We start from the raw sequence: 12,306 nt of genomic DNA, 5'->3' as shown, positions 1-12,306 counted from the left end.
ATTTTAAAAACCCGTTTTCCTTCAAAAGTTTCATTTTTTTCCGACCAATTTTTTTAATTCTGTTTTTCTTGAAGCCTGACAATCATTTCACCTGAAGACCGCAGAACTATAACAAAAAGGTTATTTGGGTTAATAAATGACGTTACATTTTAAGGGTTATATTAAGGTTGCCAGATTGCCCGGTTTTATCCGGGTTTGCCCGGATAATTTGTACAAAATTTCGGAACAGGCCACCCCGGCCCGGCTGCCCGGATTTTATTGAAAAATGCCCGGATTCGGCCCGGATTTATTCACTTTATTTGGCAAAGCATACAAAAAAACAACAAACGCCTCCAAAACTATTTTTTTTTGAGCTAGTTTTTTAAAAATAATCTTGAAAATTTTTTCGGAAACCTAAAATGCGATTCAAAATCCAGTTTTATGAATAAAAAATTATATTTTTTAATATATTTTCTTGATTTTTGTTGAGTAATTTCAAGGTTTAAAGAAAATTTGCCCGGATATTGCCCGGTCGTCACTTTTGAAATCAAATGCCCGGATAGGCCAGGTTTTTATAACAAAATTGCCCGCTTTGTCCGGTCCGGATACGTGCTGAAAAAAATTCTGGCAACCTCAGGTTATATACTCTTGAAAATTGTAATTCTTATCGAAATGCGCTCTTCGGTTGAAATGTTTGTCATAGTGAAAGCTCGATTTACACATTATATGTAGTTAATATGTGCGAAAGTATTTAGTTGAATTCTACTTCCTTCTACGATCTTACTTGTAATATCCAACCATTTTCTATTTTCCCTCAATTCCAGAATCGAGGAATTCCTGCTTTCGAACACAGAATCCAGCAACCCTGCGTCGAACTTTTTCCGGTAAGATTCCTTAGACACCTTACGTACCTCTTATCCAGGATGGTGATATTATATTTGAGTCAAGCCTTTTAAATTTAGTACAAAAACATTTACTAAAATACCTTTAATCGTGTAACAAATAAAACTACACTTATTCTAAAACCCTAGAAGCCTAAGAGAGACACACCTAAGCAAAAAAGTTCTACAGCTCGATTCCGCCGGTTTTGGTTTCCGGTACGCTACTTCCGCCGCTGCTACTCGTATCGGACCGTTTCGAGAGCTGCCGCTTCAGCTCCCGGTGCAACTTATCGTTAGTTTTGTCCACCTTACAGATCACCCCGACCCCGTTGAGGTGATGCTGATGGTGCTTTTTGCGTGGAATGAAATCATCAAAGGAGAGCGATTTGCGGGACTTTTTGTTGCGCCCGAAGGTGCTGAAAAATTGACTGTGGGTTGAGGTTTTCCGAAGTTTTTCGTCCGAGTGGGACATTTTGGTTGATTGAGACGATTCCGATCCTGGAGGAGAAGGTTGGCCACCTCGATCTACCAGGACTCGCATTCGATTTTTGATCGATCGACGATGATGGCCGAACTTTTTACTTAACTCGCTGAAGGCAGAAGCTTTGGCGGCAGCCACTGAGGGGTCTTCACCTGGATCGGTGGCTCCAGTTCTTTGGTTCGGTTGTGGATGAACTTCTTGGTTTGATCGTTTGATCAAATGATTGATATTCATCTTTTTGAGGTTCCTCCAGAGGCTGTGCATCTGCGAGGGATTCGGTTGAGCCGTGGGCAGGGAGGTAGTGGATGTAAAAGGTCCTTCCGGGATGTTGATCTAAAATAAACGAATAAAAAGAATAGTGAGTAACTTATGTAGGTACTTGTTCAGTTAAAAGGTTTAGCTTTCCGAAGCCCATGCCATTTTATTCATTTTCTACTTATTAAGGGGGGGATTTAAATAAAATGGCAGTATTCGAAAACTCCGCAATTTAATTTTACCCAGAAAGTTTGAAAAAAAAAACAGCGTCCCTAGTAAAATTTTAATTTTTTTTTCAAGTAAGCCAATAAAATTATATCAAGGAACTCACCGGTTCATAAATGTTCTCGCTATCATTGGAGTTGTCCAAATCGTCTCCAAAATCGACAAAATGTTCGAATCCAAGCTCGTTCAACTCCTCATAATCGTTGATGCTCACCACCGGAAGTGCCGATGCAACTGCAGCATTGGAATTCTTGCTACTTTTTTCCTCCAATCGACCCGTATCTTGATCCCGCACCATGTCCACCTTAATGGAACCACTACCCAATTCACCATTCAACTGATTCAAGCGGCGAGCCTTTTTCACATTCAGATCAACAACCGCATATATCGGTTCGGCATTTGAAGATTTACCTTTGACCGGGGCAAGATCAGAATCGTCGCCGGCCACTTCCTCGTAAATGTTTCTTTGATCTTGACCATCAACCATCATCATCATCGGATTCAGACCCGTTTTACTGCTATAGCGCCTCGGCTGCTGCTGACTAGATTTGCTGTTGCTGTTGCTGTGACTGTTACTTCGACTGCGGCCCAAAGCTTCCAAGGTTCCGGTGCCGGTACTGGCTGATGCGTTGTAATGGCGGCGATCCTTCCGGTAAAGAGTATCGGTAGAACCGGCACTTTTGCCACCGCCGAGAATGAAACCATTGGCAGTCAGTTCTATCGTTATGCTGTTTGATTGGGGTGAATGAGGAAAAGAAATCTCATTAAAACGGGGAGCTAGACTTTAGTAATTAAAAGTTATGTTGAACATGGTTCGAAATTAGAATAAGTAGACCAATAAACAATATCAGTAGAAATGTTTCGATACAGACACGTGAGCTTAATCCAATTTCAAATGATTTTTTTATATGTTTGCAACCCTCATAGATATTGGAAATTGAAAACAAGCTATTTTAAAGTGAAATCATCAAAAAAGTGCCTTTTTTTTAAACGAACACAAACACATACAGGATCTCAATGAAACTTGATGTTTCCTCGAAGAGAATTCTTTTTTTCTTAACTCTAAGCATACATCTTTCGACGATATGATGGCTAGCATCTTACAAATGCTATAACCACCAACCCACAGAAAGTGTACTATGTATGCCGTGACCGGGAGTAGCTGCAGCTAACTTCGGCCTTTAAACTTCAGAATTGTGATTTGACACCTTCAATGAAGTTGTGTAGTTTTATAATTGAAACAACTCTCTCATACAGAGTACTCCTCAAATCTAACCTAAAAAAATTAAATGAGTTTTTCGTTTATGAGGTGATTTTTTTGTAAAAAAAAATCCTTAGAACATATTGTTTTGACCAGATAGAACTACGTGTCTGAAACAATGTTTTTAGTTGAATTATTCACATTTTTCTGAAGACGTGATTGTGATACGATGATAAATACAAAAAATTAAAATTACCTCACTTTTAGGGGAATTGATCAGATAAAAATTCACAACGAGACATACGCATTTGAAAATTATTTAAACCTTGTAGAATACATCATAAAGCTATTTTTGATATTTGAGCCTTCAAAAAGCCTATGATCACGTTTTTCGAGTTCTAACCCTTATCCGTCCCAAAAAATTAACCAGTCACAGTGCCTGGAGTGTCAATTTGACACTCCTGACCAGGCATGAAAATTTTCATTCGTTCACGTGGACGACGAATTTTATTTTCGATCACTATAGCCAAGAAAATACGATCAGTCATAGGTCATGTCCTGACAGAAATATTCCGATAATGTGAATGTAAATACCATTCATATTCACGTGATGTAAATAAACTTCACGTATGAGAAGAGTGGGCAATGAATGAAATTTTGGAACCAAATGAAATTTAAAAAAAAGCGTCTTTGTCATAGTATAACATTTGAAAATCAATTTGACAAACAAAGTTGCAAGAAATTACATTGGTGATATTTTTCATGACCCATTTTAACTATCATGTCATGACCGATATTTTGGAGATTTCAATGATCAATGACAGAATTGGAAAATCTTTCTTTACCGAAATAATCATTCATTGCATGCATGCATTTCAAAAAATCTTAAACTAACGACATGTGAGGAAAAGAATGGGTCACTAGTCGCAATTTTTGGCTCATGACTTTGACATTATCCCGTCCCTGCTCCTGACTAAACCAATATATTTCTCTTGTTTCTCAACTGATTTATACAAAATTTATTGTTTTAGAAAACTTGTGATGTACACGCACTTTTTTTAAAACTCAAAATTAAGTAGTTTTGGTTCAAAACAGCACTTCAGTGGCATCCCTCAACTTTGAGTTTATCTGGGCAATGGCAAAACTAGTTCTGATAGGCATTCTCAATACTAAGTTCGGCTGCCGAACTCGAATTTATCCTTTTTTTTTCGAGGGTAGCTTATTTTCAGGTAATTAAAGGATGATTAAAATTTGTTGTACCCGGATGTTGCTGTTCCGGTACATTGCATTGCAATAACAGAGCGGTGGAAAGTTTTACACTCCCGGTCAAAGAAAACTTCCGGATGTTACTTCCCACGGGAAGTAAACAACATCCGGAAGTTTCCGGACATTCCAAGCCGCTCACCATATGATGACAATGACGGACAGAATTTTACGTTGACACGGTGAACATGCATTCCATTATGAAGTTCCTTCATAGTCTTCCGGTAATTGTTCCGGAACGACCAAATTTTGCGACGTGTTCGTTGGTTGCTGTTCCGGTTCGAACTGAACTCGCTAAGTGTTTTCAGTCCAACAAAGAGAGTTCAATTTTTAGTTCATAAGGTCGAACTCAGCTTTGATCCCTCGCCGAAGGAAAAAAAGGGATCAATTTTGAGTTCGCAGTTCGAACTCCGTATTGATCCATCGCAAGGAGGAAAAAGGGTACTTAACTTTAAGTTCATAGAATCGAACTATGTTTTGAACCTCGGTCATACCTACTTAATTTTGAGTTAAAAAAAAGAGCGTGTGCAAGCTATCAGCCTTCTTCTGTGCGTCTTCCAAAATTTTCCTCCGTTTCACTTCAAGCGATTTTGCTTCCGCTTCTCGATGACGCTTCATCAGCTTTGTTTGATCTGATTCAAGAGCTTCCTTTTTGCGGCGATCTTTGTCTTCCAAATACAGAGCATGTGAATTTCAAACTCTCTGAAAAGTTTGTTGGAAATTTGGACTGATTTTATCACCCCAGCATAAAAAAAACAGCATCATAGATTTGTCATTTAGCCACCACTGATTCTTCACGCATATTTTCGAAGAGACATTCGAAATTTACTGAAAAACCACGTTCAACATTCGCGTTGCCATGTGAAAGACAGCAGATCATTTTGACGATGTTGAAGAATTCTGGACACTTTGCATTTGCTAGCACTGATCCAGCCTTTCTTTGCTACGGTCATAATTTTCAAATCCTCTGGCAATCACTCCGGAATACTGCCGTACTGCTAAATCTGCCGAGGATCCACTAACGCGTCCAGTATCTGTCAATATAGTCAAAGTCTTCTCAAAAAGTTTTTTGGCCAATTTGTTATCGCTGCTTATAACTGCCGGATCAAGGCAAGATGCGGCCTTAGTCAGAGGATAAGTTAATGGCGATCGCTTCATTAACTTAAGTACAATTGCCTTCAGCATTCCTTTGCATTCGATACGAAATTGTAGAACTTGCTTTTCGCTGAGCTTAGGACATTTTTTCATAGCATTCTTAGTGTCATATCCGAGAACAATGTCTTTCGATAGTAGATGATTTTTTATTTCATTCACTTCACGTCATAATAAATTATGACGTTTAAATTTCTTCAAATAAAATCAGGATCATTATTTTTTCCCTGATTGGTGGAAAAATTCCCTGATTTTCCCTGATTTTCCCTGATGCAAATTGAATTCCCTGATTTTCCCTTATTTTCCAGGTTTTTCCAGGTAGTCGACACCCTGTATTAGTAAGGCATCTTTCAATGATTATTGTGTGTAATTTATGTTGCAAAACACGAGATCCGATTTTTTCGAAAATAAATACTGATTCCAGAAAAAACAAGTACTTTTCCCAGCTTTTCATGATTTGAATGTCGAATAAAGCCTAATTTTATTGTATAAAACCGTCCCCATTTACCCCAGGTAGGATTTGGAGACAAAATTCTAGATTTTTGCAAATAAACTCTTTTTTCTTAATTTCAAATCTTCTTTTCTTTTCCTAACTGGTTGTTTCAAATGTAAGGATTGTTTCAATGTTGAGTTTTTCATCAAGAGCCAGCTAGTTAACTAGCCAGAAAAATAACAAAAAGCCACCGTAAACACCCGCTATTGTCTGAATCGTATCACTTTTACAGTTATTGGATAGATTACAAGTAAATTGAACATTCTGCATTAAAAGTTTGAAAAAGTACTGTTTTAATAGCCATCGTCCCCAGTTACTCCGGTGTACCTTATTTGATCGTTTTTTATTTCTCGAATATTTTAACTCAATTTTTAACTGTCAACATTTCCTACACATTCGATTGCAACTTTGAAGATTTTCAAGAGTCATGTAGAGTCAAGTAGTGTTTGTAAAGAATTGCCAATATATCCTAATAATGGTTGAGAAGAGTTTGTAGCTTCTATTAATTCTAGCAACTTTGTCATAGAAATCATTATTGTATCGACAACCGTTTGAAAGATATTTCTATTTCTACTTTTCAATAGACTTTCTATGAAATTTCAATGAGGGTGAGCAAAGTAGGTAAAGCTCGAAAATTCATCAAAGCAGCAAGACATTTTTTTTGTATTTTTCCCTTAAAAGTTCAATAAAAAAAAACTCCACGAAAAATACTACAGTGAGCGAAATAAGAATAGCACCACTATGTGTTTTGCTTGTTAAAATATAAATGTTTGAAAATCACCAAAACTTTGTTCTATAAATTGTTTTGAATTGTTTAACGGATAAATCAAGCATAAGTTTACTTTTTTTGGACGTTGCAATTGGCGTTGAGGACCAAAACTATGGAAAAAGGGTGCGAAATAAGAATAGAACCACTTGTGTTTTTTCAACAAAAACAAGATTCTTTCTAAAAAGTGACTGTATAAAAGTGAATAATAATGCTTCTACGAATTATTTGAATAGATAACTGTGTTTTAAGGAGTTTTCTAGAATTTCGAAGATTTTCAAAGGTTTAAAAGGGGGTTTCAAGAGATGCTCCTCTAGCGTTTAAGAATTTGATACTTGAGCTATAATATTTTATCAAACTGCTTTATTTCTTCATTATCATTCATAAGTATGATGCAAATTGACGAAACATAGATTTGATGCTGAATTTGAATTAAAAAAACAGGCTTCAAATTCAAAAATACTAATGTTTTTAAATAGTCGAACGCTATTTCTCTAGTTTCAAGTCGTAGATGGCAGCACTATCTTGCTATTAAACCGAATTGATGCTCATTTTCGAATATCTGGGATTAATTCAGGTGTGCTGGATGATTTTGGTCAAGAAATAAGTACTTGGTATCGTGTGACCGCCTTGGAAATTCTAAGATGACAATATCAAAAAATAAGAATTTCATCATGAACCCAAAAAAGTGAATTTCTTGGACCGATAATCAGAATATTTTTGTACTTTCCGATGGAGCTTGATGAACCAGATAACTAACAGTATTATTGATATGATTTGAAATTGAATCGGAAGTTGAGATGTGCAGGAATTTTGGCGGTGTTATATTCTTGTGCTGGTGTTTGTTTTTGCAAATCCGGAAAAGATTTCTGCAGCGTGAACTCCAACAAAACTGTGTTGGAAAACTACATCGAAATGATGAATTTGGGCCTGAATAAACCAGAAAAATCAATATTTAGACTTAATTTGGTATTAACGGCACGATAGTGCTGCCATCTATGACTTGAAACTGGAAAAAGTGATGTTTATTGAAAAAAAAATCTAAGTTTATGAATACCAACCTGTTTTTTCTGATTTAAAATAAACCGAAAATGTTTGATTCATCATTTCACGTCATTTTAATGAAGAAAGTAAGTAGTTTGGTAAAGTATTACAGCACAAATATTAATTTCTTAGTTCTAGATGAGCGTCTCTTAAAACACTATTTTAAAACCTGCGAAAATCTTTGTAATTCTAGAAAAGTCCTTAGAATGCAGTGAACTATTCAAATAATTCGAAGTAGCATTATTATTCACTTTTACACAGTCAATTTTTAGAAATAATCTTGTTTTTGTTGAAAAAACACAAGTGGTTCTATTCTTATTTCGCACCCTTTTTCCATAGTTTTGGTCCTCAACGCCAATTGCAACGTCCAAAAAAAGTAAACTTATGCTTGATTTATCCGTTAAACAATTCAAAACAATTTATAGAAGAAAATTTTGGTGATTTTCAAACATTCATATTTTAACAAGCAAAACACATAGTGGTGCTATTCTTATTTCGCTCACTGTATAATAAATTTTGTACGTTATTTCCTCATGGAGAAATCCGAAATTATATGAGACCCGTGCGAAGTGGAACAAGCCTTAGCCCAAGTAACCAAAAGTCGCATAGATACTTAGTCTTGTGCATTAAAAGTTCACATTAGGCTGAATAATAAGTACTCGAGAGAAATGAAAATAAAAGCTTGATTTAAACTTATAAACGAACATAAATTCCAACAAATATCATAGAACATTTTTATGCGTTCCAAGTACCTTATAGAAACCTGTATTCAATTTGGCCTATCGTGCTTGTTTCAGGGAAGCAAATCGAGCAGATCTGATAATGATAACTGGTATATCACTTCTGTAACACTTAGCGATAAATATGAGAACGCGATGACTTCTCATCCCTTTCCGATGCCGATCAAGACAACTCGTCCGAAATCATTTTCTCTCAGTCAGTTTTAGTTCTGAATATATTCTCCGTCAAAACAGGAAGCGATCGAAAGAACAAACGCACAGAGTCCTTTTTCCAGGGTACTGAGCTAAACGGAGAATCATCGTCAATGATCAAACAAATTTTGCAGCCAATGATTGAATTTGTGGAGATTTGTTGCAATTTGTTAGAGAGAATTAGAAGATTTAAGTTAAAACGAGAGAAACCGGTGCTCAGAGAGAGTGAAAATGTGCTAATTGTTGCAAATTGTTGCGATTTGTTAAGCAGTTGTGGAATTTTGATCATTACCATCCCAAATGCAAAGAATTCTCTCTCCACTGCAATCCCTCGGCTTTTTCTAGCTATTTACGTCCATTCTGACTCTCCGCGCCCTTAACGCCATGCAAAATAGTGAAAAAAAATTCTCTCGTCGGAGAGCGAGAACTTATCCTAAGAGACGATAAATTTGAATCGGAATGCACAACTTATCGAGAGCAAAATTGAAGTTGATAAGTGCTAGTACCTATAGTGTTCCTCTGGATGAAAATCTTTCTCACGGGTGTTCTTTTTTTTATAGTGATGGTCCCACAGGCCCGTTTGGGTCCTTCCTCCACCCCATACGCATCTTTTGAAGAAGGAGGGACTGTTTAACCTTAGGATAATATGTATTGTTTACTTATGTTGTCAATTGCTGTACGACTTGTCCGTCTTACTCCCGCGTATGTCGGCAAATTCTATCGGAGATAACGATTCTTGGATTCCCTGGCTTCGTTACGAACTTCTTACAAACTTTTTGATTCCATGCAGAACTTATTACGAACGTTTTGATTCCATGAGGAACTTCTATAGAGCTTCAATGCAAATGTAAGCGTTAAATTTTGCACAAGAAAATATCAGAATAACAGAATATCAGAACTACGAATCAATCAATTAATCAAAATGGAAAGATGACATAAATCTAATATATATATTTCATATTGTTTTTAAATTTAAACAATATTCATATCTAACAAATCGCAAAAGAAACTCATCTTCTAGTTTAAAACTCGATGTTTCTTTCTCTTTTTCATTGTGGAGTTATGCTTTGGTGAATAGGTACGAATGTTTACATTTTGATTATCGCCTACTTTGAAAAAGCCATAATTCTGAGTTTATTTTATATTGAGATTTAAAATATCAACAATTTAAGCATATGATATGGTACAGAGGTAGCGTGTTCAGTTCTCACCTTGTTGGTTTCAATCATGCAAATTTTTCAAGTAAATTTAAAACTCAGTCACAGTTAAAGCAAAATTAAATTAAAATAAAGAAGTAGAAAAATCCAAAACAAGGAAAAAGTTTGATTCTTTTTTCATTAATCTTTTTTTTTTTTTTTAGACTTCTACTCAGCTTAAAGTATAGACTTTGGAAGTATCATTAAGAACTTAAATTTAATGATGAGTTGAATGCTACTCATTTGTCAAAATAAAGCTAAATTAGATTTAAACAGCCTGTTTTATAAAACTTTTGATTACTAGGGAGTCTACTAAATCATACGGCGAGTTCGAAAAAAAATTATTTCGCGTAAAAATAAGAAAAATAAATTCATTTTCTAGTTTTTTTTTTATCTTTTGAACCGTCAACTGGGGCATCATGCAACACATTTTAACTTCTAAAAAATTGATTCTAAGCCTAGTACAAGATCTCATGCTAAATTTGGGTCAGATCGGATCACGGGAAAGGGTCGCTCATCGAGCCTGACGTTTGTATGCGGTTTTGAAACATTTTGTTCGGGAGGAACATGAAAAACCAGTTTTTCATATTGCTTTGGTTCCTTTAGGTAGATTTCTTTTAAAGAGGTCTTTTCTTAAAGTCTAAATTTTGACAAATCTAGCATCCGAAAACTGCATTTTTATTTGAATTGGACTGACTTTTTTAAGCGTGATATTCATCACATTAAATGCTGCGTAAAATTGTTCGACGCAGTGCTTCATTAACAGTGTGAATATCACCCTTAAAAAAGTTAACCCATTTTTTAAGCTAAATAACTTTTTTATCTTAACTTAAAATGAAATGTGATCTTCGAATAAAGTATGTGTCATAGTGTAGGCTTTAAGAAGCACCGTATTCAAAAAAAAAATGGTGATGGTCTGAAAAATATTTTTAAAGGTAATACTGGTAGATATAGGTATATTTCTTATAGCGAAATTCTATGGAGAGTCAAAGCGTTCGTTTCCACGTTATGTGATGCGTAAGTTTCATTTTGCCTTCATACACTCTCATCTGTATTACCTGATTGCTATATGGTGTTTAAAAACTATTTTCAATCTCCCTTTTCTTTATTCAACCTATTCAATTTATTCCAACAGATCGCACAATATTTTACCACTCACTGAACTTTGTGATCTTCAAACTATTATTTATCTATTTGATAACTTGCATTCATTCAATAGAAATCAAAGCATAATGTTCACTCCAGGAATACGCATCCATAATACCCGACATTCTAATCATTTGATATACAGCATGTCCTCCACTTCTCGTTGATAGCTTCAAATTTCATTCATTAGACCAACAAAGTGCAACTTTAAATTCCAACGATTCCTCTGAAAAATTTCATTGAAAAATGTAGCGAAGCTTTTGAGATATTGATTGGTAAAAGTCCAGAAGTCCGATTTTCATAGAATTACTGTCTTCGAGGCCATACAAACTTTAGAAAACTCAAGTTTTGTTATAAAAGGGTGTGATAGTTGAATAAAGGCATTATTTTGGATATATTGTTGTATATCTCCTTTCTTAGTTGAATAAATATTTGACATGTTCCACAAAATTGTGTTTTTTAACAATTTGAACAACTTTCTCAAATTTACCAAGTTTGTAAACCGTAAACTAAAAAAGATATGAAATAAAAACTCAAAAGTACTTATATTATTTTTAAAATGCTCGTAAGTTTAATGATTTTCATGCGATCTTGATGGTGTCTTCAACAAAGTTCCTTTTAATAAAAAGATCAACAAATTTTGTGAAGACATCAAGTCTCTTAAACTAAATATTTTAAGATTTTTATATTTCCCTTCCTGGTGGAAAAATCACTTTTTTCTTTCAAGAATTTGATAGATCATTAAAAAATATAAAAATGTTACGAAGACATCCAATGTCTATCGTTTACCATTTGTCCGCTAGTAATTTTGATCGCTTTTTAGGTGCATTTACCCCTGTGTGCACCGTCCAAGATTAAACATATCATAAACAAATATGTTTCTGTAGCAAATTTTGAAATTTCTTTCGAAATGCCGTTCACTCTTCAACCACCAAATCTTTAATGGAGTTTTATTTACTGAGTGTGAATCCCCAGAAATTTCATCTATTTTTCCGGTACGGCATGGGAACAAATTTGTAATAAATACACAAAAATCACAACTGTGCTGTTGCTTCACCCAACAAATAAATCCTACTAATGCAATAAACAGCTCAGGCATCAATCGACTATTCGCTCTATTGGACGGACCCTTGACGCGCTACATTTAACAGGCCACTGGCACTGTTGGTACATCGTTTTCTTTTTATGATCAGCGTCAAGTGATTTAAACGCCATGTGTTAATTTGCACATCAGGGCTGTGGCGATTAATTAGTTGTAAGAGGTATGTAGGCATCTATTTTCAGTTCCTACT

The 12,306-nt window shown here is 35.3% G+C and overlaps 2 protein-coding genes across 2 annotated transcripts in view; one reads left to right on the top strand and one right to left on the bottom strand.

Moving 5' to 3' along the window:
• The window catches only part of LOC129738780 (probable ATP-dependent DNA helicase HFM1), a 41,334-nt gene extending 40,336 nt beyond the window's left edge, over window positions 1-998 (top strand). The window contains exon 10 of the mRNA XM_055730074.1: window positions 804-998. Coding sequence (XP_055586049.1) covers window positions 804-867 — 64 coding nt within the window. The 3' untranslated portion in view covers window positions 868-998. The remainder of the gene's footprint in view (window positions 1-803) is intronic.
• The window catches only part of LOC129738781 (uncharacterized), a 117,877-nt gene continuing 106,540 nt past the window's right edge, over window positions 970-12,306 (bottom strand). The window contains exons 7-8 of the mRNA XM_055730075.1: window positions 1,928-2,549; window positions 970-1,674 (exon numbers count right to left, since the gene is read on the bottom strand). Of these exons, the coding sequence (XP_055586050.1) occupies window positions 1,045-1,674; window positions 1,928-2,549 (1,252 nt within the window). The 3' untranslated portion in view covers window positions 970-1,044. The remainder of the gene's footprint in view (window positions 1,675-1,927; window positions 2,550-12,306) is intronic.

The sequence above is a fragment of the Uranotaenia lowii genome, chromosome 1, assembly GCF_029784155.1.
Source record: "Uranotaenia lowii strain MFRU-FL chromosome 1, ASM2978415v1, whole genome shotgun sequence".
In the NCBI taxonomy this organism is placed as follows: Eukaryota; Metazoa; Arthropoda; class Insecta; order Diptera; family Culicidae; genus Uranotaenia; species Uranotaenia lowii.
The sequence above is the reverse complement of the archived record's forward strand: the minus strand, read 5'-3'. Positions and strand labels throughout refer to the sequence as shown.